This window comes from Mytilus galloprovincialis, chromosome 12 (assembly GCF_965363235.1).
Source record: "Mytilus galloprovincialis chromosome 12, xbMytGall1.hap1.1, whole genome shotgun sequence".
NCBI lineage: Eukaryota > Metazoa > Mollusca > Bivalvia > Mytilida > Mytilidae > Mytilus > Mytilus galloprovincialis.
Genome location: NC_134849.1, coordinates 60,624,952 through 60,643,126, shown reverse-complemented (window position 1 = coordinate 60,643,126; position 18,175 = coordinate 60,624,952). Strand labels below are relative to the sequence as shown.

The window sequence follows — 18,175 nt, the reverse complement described above, 5'->3', positions numbered from 1 at the left end:
TGTTACATTTTCTCATGGTTGTGTCCTGTTATATATGTCTTGCTAGCATATACATTTTTCGTATCACACTGTACGGAGTGTGATACAAAAAAGTTAAATGAAAATCTGCGTTAATTCGATTGGCCTATCCAGCATCCAATGACGATATTACGGCATTTGAATTTGTTATTGTTTAGTTCAATGATGACTTTCAACAGTTACGACGGCGTACAAGTAAGTTAGACTTTTGATCATCAAGATAAGAATGTTTCTCTGGACTATTGGTTTCTAATTGTCATTATGCATGCTATGTTCATTTTTGAATAAAATATGTTCAGTAATATAAATGTTACAATTCTAATTGATATAAATTACCTGCAGGGGTTGGTGTCATATGCTGCCCCGGAAAACACAGTACATCAGGTATTTCTTCATTCAATCCTTTACTTCCATCAAATACTACTAGAAACAAAGCTCGGTAAGTCATGAATGTCTGGTGTGTTGTATAATAGACATACTGTCCACCAAAGTCCCAGAAGATGAGCCTGCCAACTTTCATCTTATATTTCCCAGTTTTTAGGACTTTCTCCATTCTCTTTCTTATTTCCTTTTTGGTCATTTTTGTTTTAATTTTCTTCTTCATTTGCTGTTTTTTAGACTCACTAGATGACGTCTTTGGGGACACAGATTGAGCTGCTTGTGGCTGTGAAGAAGGTTCATCTGATAGGTTAACAGGAGAATATGGTGACTTGGAAGCATCTGACTTCTGAGAATTAGTATCTTCTTTATTTTGACTATCACCAGGTTTTGCAACTGATTCCTGTTTTTCTTGTGTTTTTGTTTGACGTTGACTCTCATCTTCTTCTATGGAGGTCATTAACACCTTATTGTACACAACATCCAAGGCATTATAAGTTGCTGTATAAAGAGATAACAAAATACTGATGTTATCTACTTAATATACAGAATAAATAAACTTTGAAATGAACTTTACTCTGTCTATATCAAAATGACATACTGGTAGTCATTAAAAGTGACTTCAAACCAACTTTAGCATTAAAAGTAAGAGTTGATCATTGAACCATGAAAAATAAGGTTAATGGATTAAAAACCTGTCAACGATGAGAATGACATAACCAGGAAACATTATGAAATAAAACGTGGCATGATTGTAGATGAGACAACTTTCAACAAAGTCCCATCGACAAGGTTTAATACAATTACATGTAAGTGTACGGCCTTCAACATTGACCACACCCCTATATATGGACGGATGAATAGATACACATACGGAAAAGCATAATGCCGCTAGCTTAATGATTAACTAGCATCAGCCAAATAAGTTACAACACAATTAGTGTTGAACAGAAAAAAAAACCAGATAGCAACCAGCAACAACCACTGAATTGCAGACAGGCACACACATAATCTAGAGTTAAGGTTGACTAAACATGTTCATTTCTTTACACACTAAATATTGCCTACCTCAGCTCCTTAAAAACAGTAGAAAAACAATAAATTTTAATCCATATATATATATTGATGTTTATTCTTACCTGGATCTATCATAATCCAACTTCTGGTCTCAATATCGAGTCCACAGCGACCTTCAACGAGGGAAATGCCATCAGTCGCATGTCGCCCTTCTGGAACATTATCCCCAACTAAAAGCTTGACTAGACTTGATTTTCCAACGGCGAACTGGCCGGTTACCATGCAGCGCATGTCAAATGATTCGTAGCTTCCATTGCCAAACATAGAAGACTCTGAAAATATAAATTTCAAAACGGTCTATTATCAATGTATGGCTAATGATATTTACGAAATCTGTGCTACACCTTAGGAATAGTGACTATAAATAGTTATATTTATGACAAGCTATTTTACTTTTTAATAACACTTCAAAATTTGATAAGATATACCAAAATAGTTCATAAAATATCTAACAATAAGATATCTTATAAATCATATACTGTAACTTATAATATATATTATAAATCATAAAATCATATAAGATATCTTATGAATTATATAATATATCTTATAAATTATATAAGATATCTTATGAATTATAATATATCTTATAAATTATATATAAGATATCGTATAAATTTTATAAGATTTCTTATAAATGATATAAGATACATGTATCTTATAAATTATATAAGATATCTTATAAATTACATAAGATATGTTATAAATTATATAAGATGTAAGATGTCATGTGTATGTTTTATAAGCTACAATGTTTTTACAACAATGAACTTCTGACGAGGACAATACGTTATTGACCTCTTATGAGTGTATTAACAGAGGACGAAGTCCGAAGGTCAATGCATTCTGATAGATCAATATATATACTTTTTAAATGATATGAGCAAATTAGCCCTAATACAAATACATCGTCATGTTAAATACTGAAAACGTTCCACTATCGATATAAATCAAGAGTTCATATTGCTTTTCTGACAAGACCAATACGGACAAAAACAGGACCAATAAGGATAAAAGCCGTGTTGGCCCATGGGTTAATAGGGGACATTCACTTCCGGTTTAAATTTTCTTACACCATTACTTAACTTCAGGAGTAATATAAAAAGGTTAAATGATGTTCAATATTTTGTAACCGTTTGAAGTCTTGAAACGGGAATAATTTCCGAGAAGGACTTCTGATTATCGACACTATTGCATTTCTGTTAATTATTCATCCGAAACAGACGATCCAAGGGTAAGAATAGTTAAACTGTCGGATTTATTTTTCCCAGCAACTTTATATTTGAAAAGAACAAAAATCATGGATGTAAAAGCGTAAAAACAAGTTCAGATATGCAAATAAGGTAAGTTTCTTATTTTATTTGTATTAAAAGAATATAAATTAGTTATTAAAAGTGTTATGAACTTGCTGTGTCTTAATTGTCCCTATAATAGATTCTCAATCAAGTATATTGGCCCTCGACTCAAGTTTCGGGTCAAATACAGCTAACCTCGAATCTACAGGGCCAATAAAGAAACAGTGATTTAATAACAACATAGTATTAGAAGAATGAAAGTTCTTGATTTGTACATTACATATGTATATAATGTATATGAAAAATGGACTTCAAATTTCTTTCTATGTATATATTTTAAATTGCATTTTGCAAGATTTTAACATGATATTGAAATATCAATAAATAAGATGAATTTGTTTTATTGTATTTCGGACAGTAATCCTACAGCGGTTGGTCCAAGTGGTCTAAAATTATTCACTGTATCTCCATGTCACGTTTGTACTAACTGCTATTTTTTTTTATAAAAGCAAAATAACTGCATGTCACCCTTATGTTCTATTTTAGCCATGATGGCCATGAATATTAGTGGATCAAAACTTTGGTTACAATTTTTCAATTAGTAACCCTAAGGAACACTCAGTAAACTTCAGAAGATTAAGGCCTAGTAGTTTCAGAGGAGTAGATTTATAAATGTTATAATTAAGTTACATGATGAATAAATTTTGTCAAATTGTCCTTGAAGGGTCAATTTACATTTTTTGTCATATCAAAGTTTTAGAAAATCTTACTTTGCTGAATAATTTCGCTGTTTACAGTTTATCTTTATCTTCAATAATATTCAAGATGATTACCAAAAACAGCAAAATATCCTTAAAATTACCAATTTAGTGACAGCAACCAAACAATGTAATGTTCGGTTCGTCTGAATATACATGTATTTAAGGACTGATGCAACTTGACCTATTTAACAATATAACCCTATGTCAGATTTACTTTATATGCTTAAGTTTTTGAGATATAGGCAAAAAACTGCATTTGACCCCCATGATCTATTTTTGGCCATAGCGGCCTTGTCTCTTGATTGATCTTAATGTAGCTGATACAATCTATCAACTAGATACCTTTAGGAACATCCAGTTAAAGTTTAGAAGTATTATGCCCAGTAGTTTCGGAGAAGAATATTTTTAAATGTTAGCAACCATGATGAGCAAATTAAGCAAAATTGTCTTTAAAGGGCAATATATAACTCCTTAAGGTGTCAGAGAATTTTGGTTATAGTAACTTTGTGTAGATCTTACTTTGCTGAACATTTTCGCTACAGTTTATCTCTATCTAGAATTATATTCAAGATAAACAAAAAATCCAACAATTCATTGTTGATATAAAGGAATTTCATAGATTAATTATTAGAATTGCACATGCTAACCTAGTAATTTCTATACATATTTCCAAGGGGCGTTACTTTTTAAAATAGTTGATATGCATCGATTTTCCGTGCAGAAACACAGATACAATCTAAATTGCCAAAAATGTGGAAATAATTGTACACATGGAACAAGACCAAACAGTTTTAACTGACCCCTGGTATTCTACATAACTAAACAAAATCAATAACCCAATTTTTCTGAACATATTCCAGTCTATTTATAATAACTTTATAACAATGTCAATGTCCTCTGACCTAGTGACATTAGATTGAATAGGGATCTACCTCGCATTATAAATACATAGATATTGTGTTCATATATAAGTTACACTAAATATGTAATGTGTCAAATCTTATAATGAAATAAAGAAAATACCTTTCATCCTTAGAACAGCAGTCTGAAATAAAGAGGAAAATGTATTGAGTGTATATCACCAAACTTGTAAGAGTAATAAAGTTTAAAACATAAACACCCACAACGTAGTATGTAATGGAAAACAAATAGATGTTGATTGATTTATATTTGGTGTCAAATGCTACTTTCTGCTATTGGCTTGTTCTTATATGTAATTTTTATTGGTGAAGGAAGCCAGAGTGCCTAGAAAGATCAACCAAATATGGGCAGAAAAACTAGAAGTTTGAAACCCACAAGACCATGACCACTGCTACGACAACTACTGTATACCAAATGGCAATGGTTTACCACTTTGCCCACTTGACTTTATTCAAACCATGCAAAACCAAAGGTTAACAAAACAAATCTTATTGCACCTGAAATCGCTTTTGCCTCTGTATTAATGTCTCCTATTCTAAACCAGAGGATGTTAAAAGAGCCAGTGTCACTCATCAAAGTATATGTGCATCGTCAACAATGAACACTTTCCAACATCGTAAACTTGAATAGAAATTGAGATAAAAGTCTTTTGGCTGTTGATTTTGCATTGCCTATCACATTTACTGTTTACAGTTTCTGTCTATGATCTTTAGTTTCTGCTTAAAGCACTTTAAAGGGTAAACAATTGTCATTTTAGAGTAATTACACATAGTATACTAATGATTTCAGAAAGATTTGACTCAATATTTGTAGGTATTGTCTTGCTGATATTTTTTGTCTATCTTTTATACTTTTCAACATGTTCAAGATGATAAGCAAAACCCACAAAGTATTAAAAACGTCATTAAAAAGCAAGAACTCCATCATGGAGTGGACTGACAATTTACACCATTTGACTTATTTGTAGATCTTTCTGTCTATATATTAAATTACATGTATAAATTTATGTTTTAAGATAATTGGCAATAACCATTAAAATTGTTAAAAAAATCATTAAAAGCAATCACTGTATTAAAAGTAGTCTGACGCGGGTTTGGTTCTTCTCACATATTTCATGATGGTATTATACTAAACCCAGAACAGAAAGGATTGTGCCTGATATACATATGATGAACACAAAATATTCCAATCAGTTAAATTACGGTCTGGAGCTGGCATGTCAGTAACTGATAATAGTTTATTGTTATTCATTTATTATTGTCATTTTGTTTTTGTTCCTTTGTTTCATTTTCTGACATCAGACTTGTTCTTCTCTTAATCTGAGTTTTACTTTGCGTATTGTTGTGCGTTTTTTTCTACATTGGCTAGAGGTATAGGGGGAGGGTTGAGATCTCAAACTAGAGGCTCTTAAGAGCCTGTGTCGCTCACCTTGGTCTATGGACAAAGGACACAGATGGATTCATGACAAAATTGTGTTTTGATGTTGGTGATGTTTTTGTAGATCTTACTTTAATGAACATTCTTGCTACTTACAATTTTCTCTATCTATAATAAACTTGGCCCTTTAGTTACACAGAGGAAAATATTTTGTAAAAATTTACAAAAAATTATAAAATTAATGAAAATTGTTAAAAATTGACTGTAAAGGGCAATAACTCTTTGAGGGGGTCAACTGACCATTTAGGTCATGTTGACTTATTTGTGTAGATCTTACTTTGCTGAACATTATTGCTCTTGACAGTTTATCTCTATCTATACTTATATTCAAGATAATAACCAAAAACAGCAAAATTTCTTTAAAAATTACCAATTGTGGGGCAGCAACCCAACAACCCATTGTCCAATTCCTCTGAAAATTTCAGAGCAGATAAATATTGACTAGATAAACAATTTAACCCCTTTTCAGATTTGCTCTAAATGCTTTGGTTTCAGAGTTATAAGCCAAAAACTGCATTTTACCCATATGTTCTATTTTTAGCCATGGTGGCCATCTTGGTTGGATGGCCGGGTCACCGGACACATTTTTTAAACTAGATACCCCAAAGATGATTGTGGCCCAGTTTGGATTAATTTGGCCAAGTAGTTTCAGAGTAGAAGATTTTTGTAAAAGATTACTAAGATTTACAAAAAATGGTTAAAAATTTACTATAAAGGGCAATAACTCCTAAAGGGGTCAACTGACCATTTCGGTCATGTTAACTTATTTGTAAATATTACTTTGCTGAACATTATTGCTGTTTACAGTTTATCTCTATCTATAATAATATTCAAGATAATAACCAAAAACAGTAAAATTTCCTTAAAATAACCAATTCAGGGGCAGCAACCCACTAAATGGTTGTCCGATTCATCTGAAAATTGTAGGGCAGATAGATCTTGACCTGACAAACAATTTCACCCCCATGTCAGATTTGCTCTAAATGCTTTGGTTTTTGAGTTATAAGCCAAAAACTGCATTTTACCCCTATGTTCTATTTTTAGCCATGGCGGCCATCTTGGATGGTTGGCCGGGTCACCGGACACATTTTTTAAACTAGATACCCCAATGATGATTATGGTCAAGTTTGGTTTAATTTGGCCCAGTAGTTTCAGAGGAGAAGATTTTTGTAAAAGTTAACAGACGACGCCGGATGCCGGACGCAAAGTGATGAGAAAAGCTCACTTGGCTCTTCGGGCCAGGTGAGCTAAAAACATGTTTAACCTCGACGCAATTTTGTGCCTGTCCCAAGTCAGGAGCCTCAGGCCTTTGTTAGTCCTGTATGATTTTTAATTTTAGTTTCTTGTGTATAATTCAAAGTTTTGTATGACGTCCATTATCACTGAACCAGTAAACATTTTTTGTTTAGGGCCAGTTGAAGGGCGCCGCTGGGTGCAGGAGCTTCTCGCTACATTGAAGACTCATTGGTGGTTGTTGTCTGCTTTATGGTCGGATCATTTTGGTATTTAGCAATTTCTCTCTGTTTATCATAGTTTTCAAAATTATGGACAAAAATAAAACAAAAAGAACAAAATTTCTATAGAAGTTGTCTAATAGTTTTGGCGCTAATGGGTAGCAAATTATTTGAAATAGATCTCAACATTCTGTACGAATCTAGTTTTTAAAACATCCACCAGGTAGCACTGATTTTGGCCAAGGTTGGTTCCAATTGAACCTGTCCAGTATTTCAGAGGAGAACATGTTTTTGTAAATAAGAACAGGTCAAAAGACAAAGGTAGACGATGACAGAAAACAGACGCTAAGTGGGGAAATAGCTTACCTTAAACTTTACATTTATACAATCAGTATACTATATACGGCAGTTGCTTATCACATATTCGTAAAAGTTTACAATGGGATTTTTACAAAAAAGGGACGAAAGATACCAGAGGAACAGTCAAACTCATACATTTTTATTTGTTTTGTAGATTGAAAAATAAACTGACAACGATACGGCTAAAAAAAAAAAGACAAACAGACAAATATAAGTACATAACATACAACATAGAAAACTATATCATCTTTGAAACAGTAAACCAACTCGTGATTGCGTCCGTAAAATGTACAACATCATATAATATATTCAATTTTTAACTATAGACAGAAATGGACTGTCTCTACTTGGTGTTTTATCAACACAAAAAAATAATTCATAACCACATAATAACAAAAATGAATAATAAGACTTGAAGATGAATAACTTAAATAAAAGTACTGTTCCTTCTCATATGTTTTTTTTGTCTGTAACACCAGGGACTGAAAATATCTACAGCCAAGGTCAGGTACTTGACTATAAAGGATTGTGAGTCAGCCTTCATTTGAGCCAAATAACCTTTAGATTTGCTCTTCACAAAACAAGTTTGAGGTTCCAAAGCTCAGCTTGGTACATGTGTATGTGCATATTTAAAAAGGACACCCTCAAACATTTTATACAATGATCGAAATCAAGAAACACAATCTCTGTTTTGTTGATCTGGCATTGCTGATTTTGTAGTTTGTTTAGTTTATCTATTTTCTTTAATTTTTGCTCGAAACATAAAAAGGGTAAACAAAAAATCTTCATTTAAGGGCAATTGATGTGTACACAATATCTGACTCGTTAGTAGATCTTGCCTTGCTGATCATTTCTGTGATTTGAAGTGTCTTTTTGATTATAATGATTTTTATCAAATTAGGCTAAACTGAAGAAAAAAAACATACTCCCAAATCATCATTTTAAGGGAAAATAACTATAATAAGGAAACATCGCAAAATTTCCTTCATATTGTCTTAATTGTAGATCTTGTCTTGGCAATTATCGTAGAAAGGAGTCCATCGAAGGTTTCGCCATGATGACTTATTTGTAGAACTTGTCTTGCTTATCATTTTTGCATTTTAAAGTTAATCTTTTTCTGTTATAGTTGTTAAGATAATAGTCAATAAAGGGCTGCGCTTTAGCGCATGATACGCCCGTTGCTCTTTTAACTTGTCTTTTATGCTTTAAATGAATTTATATGATCAACTAGAAATATATATACAAATCAAAAGGGATGTTACATTAATATATTCACCAAAGTTTCATAAAATCTCCCTTTTTTAAGTATAAAAACTCATTACTTAAGAAAACGTAAAATCTAAAATTTATAAAAATGGAAATGGAGCTATATGTCAATAGATATAAACAATTTATCAAAGTTGCATAAAATTTTGTGAAAGTGTTAGTTATTGTCCCAAAATTGGAAAATCCCCCACTTTTTAAGCATAAAAATTCATAACACCGAAATGTAAAATCTGAAATTTATAAAAATTGAAAGGGAGCTTACATCAATAGATATAAACAATTCACCAAAGTTTTATGGACATTGGTGGAAGCCTTTTTGAGTTATTGTCCGAAGTGTTGAAAATACCCCTTTTTTTATGAATAAAGCCCCATAAATCCAAAACTTAAAATCTGAAATTTATAAAAATTGAAAGGGAGCTTACATCAATAGATATAAACAATTCACCAAAGTTTCATGGACATTGGTGAAAGCCTTTTTGAGTTATTGTCCGAAGTGTTGAAAATCCCCCTTTTTTTATGAATAAAGCCCCATAAATCCAAAACTAAAAATCTGAAATTTATAAAAATTGAAAGGGAGCTTACATCAATAGATTTAAACAATTCACCAAAGTTTCATGGACATTGGTGAAAGCCTTTTTGAGTTATTGTCCGAAGTGTTGAAAATCCCCCTTTTTTTATGAATAAAGCCCCATAAATCCAAAACTAAAAATCTGAAATTTATAAAAATTGAAAGGGAGCTTACATCAATAGATATAAACAATTCACCAAAGTTTCATGGACATTGGTGAAAGCCTTTTTGAGTTATTGTCCGAAGTGTTGAAAATCCCCCCTTTTTTATGAATAAAGCCCCATAAATCCAAAACTTAAAATCTGAAATTAAAAAAAAACGAAAGGGAGCTTACGTCAATAGATATAAACATTTCACTTAAGTTTCATGGAAATTGGTGAAAGTGTTTTTGAGTTATTGTCCGAAGTGTGGATGACGGACGGACAGACGGACGGACAGACGGACGGACGGACAACGGTATACCATAATACGTCCCGTCTAAAAGACGATGGGCGTATAAAAATGCTAGAAAATTGTTAAATTCATCATTTAAGGACAAAAAAGAGGGACGAAAGATGCCAGAGGGACAGTTTAACTCATAAATCGAAAATAAACTGATAACACCTTGGCTAAAAATGAAAAAAGACAAACAGATGAGCAATATATATAGTACACATAACACAACATATAAAACTAGAGAAGAAGCAACACTAACCCCTCCAAAAACGGGGGGTGATCCCAGGTGCCCAGGAAGGGTAAGCAGATCCTGCTCCACATGTGACACCTGTCGTGTTGCTCATGTTATAACAAATACAGTAAACATTATAATTCGGTAGATCTTATTCGTAAAAGGGAAGGGGATTGTAGGTACGACGTCAGGAACATATCTGATAGCATCTGTGAAACGGTTATTTCATAACGGTCAACCAACTCGTGATGGGGTTCGTTAAATTTGCGAAGGGATGATTTCAACTTCACCATTTGGAACTCTTGGTTTAATAGCTTCCTTGTGAGCAGCAAGCCTATATCAAGAAAATCATGATAGGAAATACAAGCACGGGAATATCGTATCAATTGGGAGATATATACCCGTATGTAGGTGCTGCTGGAATGTTGCTACTCAGAAATGGAAAGTTCAAAATTGGAAAGCTGAAATCATCACTTTTTTCGTAAAGTTTTGTTTTCAACCGACCCTCATTTCAGATTACGTCAATATATGACGCCGAAACTCCTATAAGTCGTTGTACGGATGTACAGTATTTTTTGTTTTTGTCAGATTTTTCTCTATTTTAACTATAACGGTTTTTAAAATAATAGCCGCAACACTTGTATTTAACCCAAATGATCTATGTTTAGTCATGTTGGCTTATCTTCAACATTGTAGAAGAGAATATAATTATTGAAAAAAATCTCTGTTTTATATTACCGCTTATTCAGTCTGTTTAGTTTTTCTCTATAAACAGTGTATAATACCAATGATCATAAAGGTATCCAAATGTATCATCTACCCAGGAGATTGTTTAGCACCACGGCTGGTAACGTTATCTAAGTGTATCATATACCAAGTAGAGTGTCAAGCCCCACAACTTGTAAGGGTATCCAAGTGTAGCATTATACTACTTAGAGTGTTTAGCACCACTTGTAAAACAATTCAAACAAGAAAACTAACGGCCTAATTAATGTACAAAAAAAAAATAAACGAAAATACAAAGGTGTAACATAGCAACAAACTACAACCACTGCATTACAGGCTCCTGACTTGGGACAGGCACATTCATACGGAACGTGGCGGGGTAAAACATGTTAGCGGGATCCCAACCTTCCCCTAACCTGGGACAGTGGTGTAACAGTTCAACATAATAACGAACTATAAAAATCAGTTGAAAAAGGCTAAACTCATCAGATGGATACAATTAGAAATACATTTAACAAAAACAAAGAGTGGACGTGGCCGGGTACTTGTAAATCCCAACAAAAAAAAGACAATAAGTACAGATCTTAGTGTACCTGCAGTTGATAATATGTGTATCTCTCTATTTATTATAGCTAAAAAAAAAAAAAAAAAGACTCAACATAATTTAATTTATTTAAACATTTTTGTAGATCTTCTTTCCTCATCAATTAAGTAATATCAGGACTACATGTAGCTGATGAGTTGACTCAAATGCAAATAATTTATCACTTTTAAACAAAACAAAGTTTTTCCAAAAATAAAAGGTCAAATGTCTTCAACAAGAGTGTACACGCTGAAATGTCTCGCCTCCTTTACTGACCATTGATTTCATGAAAGTCTTAAAGATAAAGGTTTAACTAAAAGTATTTACAAAGATCTGACATTGAGGTCAAGGTCAGATAAATTCTAACAGACAGACATATACACCTTACATTTTTTTGTATACCAAATATAGTTGACTTTTGGCTTATGGTAATTGAAAAACATACCAGAACAAAAACTTAACATTGACCAATAAACCAGGCATGAAAATTAGGTCAAGGTCAGAAACCTGCGAAACAGACATGCACACCTTACAATTATTCAATATACAAAATATAGCTGACATACTGCTCATATTGCTTTAAGTATTTGAAAAACAGACCAAAACATAACAAGAGTGCACATGCTGAAATGTCTTGCCTCCTTTACTGACCATTGATTAAATGAATGTCTAAAAGATAACATTTAACTAAAAGTATTACACAAACTCAACATTTTAAAAGATCTATGAAATTGAGGTCAAGGTCAGATAAATCCTATCAGACAGACATGTAAACCTTACAATTTTTGTATACACCAAATATAGTTGACCTTTTGCTTATGGTTATTGAAAAACAGACCAAAACACAACCAGGTGCTCTGCAGGGCGCAGCTTTATACGACCGCAGAGGTCGAACCCTGAACAGTTGGGGCAAGTATGGACAAAACATTCAAGCATGATACAGCTCTGAATTTGGATTGTGATCAAATTTTTGACATTACATGTTTTTTTTTTACACAAAACAAATGCCAAGATTTTACAAATCAATTAAAGATTTCTTCTTCAAACTTTTTAAATCTAAAATTAAATAGTTGACACAGCATAGGTTTCTGACACAGAATGAATGTGGTCTAATGAACTTAAAAGTTTTTTTTTGCCTTTGAGCAAATCACTATGCTGTTGAATATTAATCCTCTCAAAAAAATGTTTGAAGAAATTTTCTTTTTATTTATGAAATCTGAAATGAGAAAAATTTAACCCCCCCCCCCCCTTTTTTTTCACATCCCCGTTTCCCTTTTTCAAAACTGATATCAATTCAAATTTCTAATGGAGTTTGCAACAATAACTACTCATTTAAATACATCATAAAATATTAAGATGTAAAAAAACTGCTTGTTATCACTGAATGGTAAAGATTATTTAAATTTATCAGTTGGTAGTAAAAAGTGTATATACATTGTATATTGTATATAACAAAGATTTAAGTTGATTCTGGACAAAGAAAGATAACTCCAATTAAAAAAAATTCTTGCTATTGCACAAATAGGATATTTCTTGCTTACTATTCTGGACAAAGAAAGATAACTCTAATTAAAAAAAAATTTGCTATTTCACAATATTGTGCAATTAGATATTTCTTGCCATTGCACAATACTGTGCAATTGAAAAGACTTGCTATTGCACAATACTTAATATAATAATTTTAGATCCTGATTTGGACCAACTTGAAAACTGGGCCCATAATCAAAAATCTAAGTACATGTTTAGATTCAGCATATCAAAGAGGCCCAAGAATTCAATTTTTGTTAAAATCAAACTTAGTTTAATTTTGGACCCTTTGGACTTTAATGTAGAATTTGAAATTTGAAAACAGGACCAAAAATGAAGAATCTACATACACAGTTAGATTTGGCATATCAAAGAACCCCAAGGATTCAATTTTTGATGAAATCAAACAAAGTTTAATTTTGGACCCTTTGGACCTTAATGTAGACCAATTTGAAAACTGGACCAAAAAAACTTCAATAATCAAGAATCTAAGTACATTTTTAGATTCAACATATCAAAGAACCCAACCGATTCATTTTTTGTCAAAATCAAACTAAGTTTAATTTTGGACCCTTTGGACCTTAATGTAGACCAATTTGAAAACGGGACCAAAAGTTGAGAATCTACATATACAGTTAGATTCGGCATATCAAAGAACCCCAATTATTCAATTTTGATGAAATCAAACAAAGTTTAATTTTGGACCCTTTGGGCCCCTTTTTCCTAAACTGTTGGGACCAAAACTCCCAAAATCAATACCAACCTTCCTTTTATGGTCATAAGCCTTGTGTTTAAATTTCATAGATTTGTATTTACTTATACTAACATTATAGTGCGAAAACCAAGAAAAATGCTTATTTGGGTCCCTTTTTGGCCCCTAATTCCTAATCTGTTGGGTCCTAAACTCCCAAAATAAATACCAACCTTCCTTTTGTGGTCATAAACATTGTGTTTAAATTTCATAGATTTCCATTTACTTAACCTAAGGTTATTGTGCAAAAACCAAGAAAAATGCTTATTTGGGCCCTTTATTGGCCCCTTATTCCTAAACTATTGAAACCAAAACTCCCAAAATCAATCCCAATCTTTCTTTTGTGGTCATAAACCTTGTGTCAAAATTTCATAGATTTCTATTAACTTAAACTAAAGTTATGGTGCAAAAACCAAGAAAATGCTTATTTGGGCCCTTTTTGGCCCCTTATTCCTAAAATGTTGGGACCAAAACTCCCAAAATCAATACCAACCTTCCTTTTATGGTCATAAACCTTGTGTTAAAATTTCATAGATTTCTATTCACTTTTACTAAAGTTAGAGTGCGAAAACTAAAAGTATTCGGACGCCGGACGACGACGACGACGACGCAGACGCCAACGTGATAGCAATATACGACGAAAATTTTTTCAAAATTTGCGGTCGTATAAAAACTGAACATTGTTATTCTTAAATACAAAGCTTTACTTCAAGTATCACATACACTTTACATGATCCAAGAAAATTTCGTCAAGATCAGATAAACCAAACCGAAAATACATGTACAAATCACAATCGTTTCAGGCACAAAATATAGTTGACCTATTGCTTATAGTTTCTAAGAAACATATCAACCAGGAAAACTGAACAATGACCAATGAACAATGAAAAGAAGATCAAGGTCAGATAAACTATACAAGACATGTACACCTTACAATAGATACATGCATATGCATTAAATTATAGTTGACCTATTACTTTTGGTATATAAGAAAGAACCTGACCATTTACTAATTAACCATAAAAATGAGGTCAAGGTCAGATCATACCTTCCAGACAGACATATACACCTTACAATCATTCCATACACCAAATATAGTTGTCCTATTGCCTATAGAATCCAAGAAAGAAACTTAACCATGAAAACTTAATATTGACCAATCAACCATGAACATGAGGTCAAGGTCAGGTGATACCTACAAAACAGACATATACAACTTACAATCATTCGATACACCAAATATAGTTGTCCTATTGCCTATAGAATCCAAGAAAGAAACTTAACCATGAAAACTTAATATGAACATGAGGTCAAGGTCAGATCATACCTGCCAGACAGACATATACAACTTACAATCATTCGATACACCAAATATAGTTGTCCTATTGCCTATACAATCCAAGAAAGAAACTTAACCATGAAAACTTAATATTGACCAATCAACCATGAACATGAGGTCAAGGTCAGGTGATACCTACAAAACAGACATATACAACTTACAATCATTCAATACACCAAATATAGTTGACCAATTAATTATAGTTCAAGAGAAATAGACCAAAACACAAAAACTTAACAATGAGCAATGAACTATGAAAATGAGGTCAAAGTCAAATACACTTGCAAGACTGACATGTAAATCGTAATTTACTTCGATACACCAAATATAGATGACCTATTGCATATAATATTAGAAGAAAAGAACAACACAAAAATCAAATTACACCACTGAACCTTGAAAATGAGGTGAAGGTCAGATGACATCTGCCAGTTGGACATGTACACCTTACAGTCACTTCATACACCAATTATAGTATAATTTTTGATTATTGTATCTGATATATGGACTTGACCATGAAAACTTAACCTTGATCACTGAACATAAGATTGAGGTCAAATGAAAACTGTCTGACAGGCATGGGGACCTAACAAGGTAAATGTATGCACATACTAAATAAAGTCATCCTATTTATTTAAAATGAATAACAAAAGGTTTATCAAAAACATGAAATATTTTATTTTTTCATATTGAAAATGAAGGCAATTTTTAGAATTTTTCATCAATTTAATGTAATACTGTAAAAAAAATCAGGATTAAAAGATGTTTTGAAAAGTAATTTATTAAATTAAATTACTTGTAATTTTTGGTTGATTAATGATTACAATGATTACTTAAAAAATTGAAATCAATTATAGCTGACTAATGATTACAATTACAATTACCCCAAACCTGATCTGAGATGAGACTAGTTAACCATGAAAAGGAGGTTATAGACAGACTGGCGGTGTAAGAATCTCAAATAGAATTTTGCAAAACTTGTTTTCGCCTTAACACTCTTGAATGAAATAAAAGACATCTACTAATTTTGTTTATTATTGAAGAAATCACAAACCAATAATTTCCTGAATTCAAAAATTGCCTTAGCTTTGTGAAAGGTCGGTAAAGCTTTGAATTTAGCCTCTCAAATATATGATTTTGTCCAATCAAAATCGTAATAACAAATAAATTGCATTAGAATTTGAAATTTTTATTTCAAGACATAAAGAATGTCCCCTAGAGTATCCTGGTTTTGTACCTGATTTATTCTAAGTGTAAGCATTTGTAATTAAAAGTATGTGTACCTGTAAATATTCCATCACTTCTTTATACTGCCCCTCTTTTTCTGCTGCTGCCAGATCGTATGGAGTCTCACCCTGAAATACAAATCTTTATATTGCCTTTATCTGATTATTACAAAGAAGACTTTTGTAACACATATCATACAATAAACAAGACCAGTAGCAGCTGAGTGGTGTCTTATTTTGTTTTTACAGGTGCTAACCATATTATTTTCAATTATAAAATATAACTCATGAACAACATTCTGAATATTTTTGTAACTTTTTCTGTAGCCTTTAAGAAGGCTTTTAACTTTTTTAAAAGCATATGAAATAATTTCAATCTGTCAGCATTTAGTCTTTGTATTTTTATTTTACGTCTTTTTTTTTATTTTAAATCTGTTAATGCATCCTTATGTCTAGATGAGGGTTGTAGGATTTGGGTTTTTTTTGGGACAAATTATTCTCAAGTTTTTTTTAATATATTTTAGCACCCCATTATTTTCTATTCATCATTTTTTTGCCCGATTCTCTCTATTCCTGAAGTTTTTTTCTATCATTCATGATTTTCTATTCTGTATATCCTATCCATACTCTCCTATAAATGTATATTGTTATTTTACAGATTTCATAGTTTTTAGTGTTAACACTGACATTGTATAGATAAGGAAATACATAAATTACCGTAGGTACTTGCTTATAAGTTGGAAGTTTGGGAGTAAAATTCAGAATCCAGAGAGGGGTACCAACTTATAAGCGAGATCCCGAGACCAGAGGAAAAATCCAAGCTCAAGAAAGGTGGTCAGATGTGAATTTCCTGACCAAAACTATGTTTGTGATAGCCAAACCTACATAAATTTCTAAATAAATAGGTTTTGTGGAAAATAAATGACTACAATGCAGTAACTGTCTTTGTGTTTTATTTGCTCTCTGTTAACATTTGTGTTGAATTTCCCACTGTTTCCGTTTTGTGTATTGACGTTTCATGGTCACATGGTTTTTGTATCATCCCAAAGGAAGAGCCAAGAACCAGAAATCAGAAGAAGATAATAATGTACTTAATATATAAAAAGAATGTATCTAACCGACTAATTGTGTTATTATTGTTTTATTAAAAATTACAACATTGATTGACAAGCCAATATAATCCATGAATTACCTCTAATTAAGTGACAAAGAGTTGTATTCACTATAGGTGTGAAAAATATCAGTGACAGGTTAATATTTTCTCCAATTTATTTGTATTGTAGTCCTGTTTTGTAATGTTGTCACATTAATGTTATAATTAACATCGCCATTAAAGCGGGAGGTTTGGCATGCCCACCATTTTTATTTTAAAATGCCCTTTACCAAGTGAGGGAAATGGCCATTGTTATATTATAGTTCGTTTCCTGTGTGTGTTACATTTTAATGTTGTGTTTCTGTTGTATCGTAGTTCTCTTATATTCGATGCGTTTCCCTGAGTTTTAGTTTGTAACCCGGATTTATTTTTTTCTCTATCGATTTATGAATTTCTACTACTGCCTTTATTTAATGTATTGCTTAAGACTATTTTGATACTTTCTAATAATTTTGTTATCATTGTCACGACAATGGATTGGTGTATGTGTCTTTTGACATGTTGTATGTTTTCATTTTGTTTAATGACAACAAGTGCCATATTCAGGATATTGCCAGGTCTAATTTTGAATCAATACAAACAAGTGAAACTGTGAGCTACTGCTCACTGATGATACCCCCGCCGCAAGTGGATAATATTAATAGTGTAAACATATGCAAGTGTTCGGT

The 18,175-nt window shown here is 32.1% G+C and overlaps 1 protein-coding gene across 2 annotated transcripts in view; it reads right to left on the bottom strand.

Moving 5' to 3' along the window:
• The window catches only part of LOC143054483 (uncharacterized), a 253,158-nt gene that overhangs the window by 23,083 nt on the left and 211,900 nt on the right, over positions 1-18,175 (bottom strand). For both annotated transcript variants that reach the window (XM_076227506.1, XM_076227507.1), the window contains 4 exons: positions 16,412-16,483; positions 4,553-4,574; positions 1,536-1,745; positions 355-897 (listed from right to left, as the gene is read on the bottom strand). In XM_076227506.1, the coding sequence (XP_076083621.1) occupies positions 355-897; positions 1,536-1,745; positions 4,553-4,574; positions 16,412-16,483 (847 nt within the window). The remainder of the gene's footprint in view (positions 1-354; positions 898-1,535; positions 1,746-4,552; positions 4,575-16,411; positions 16,484-18,175) is intronic.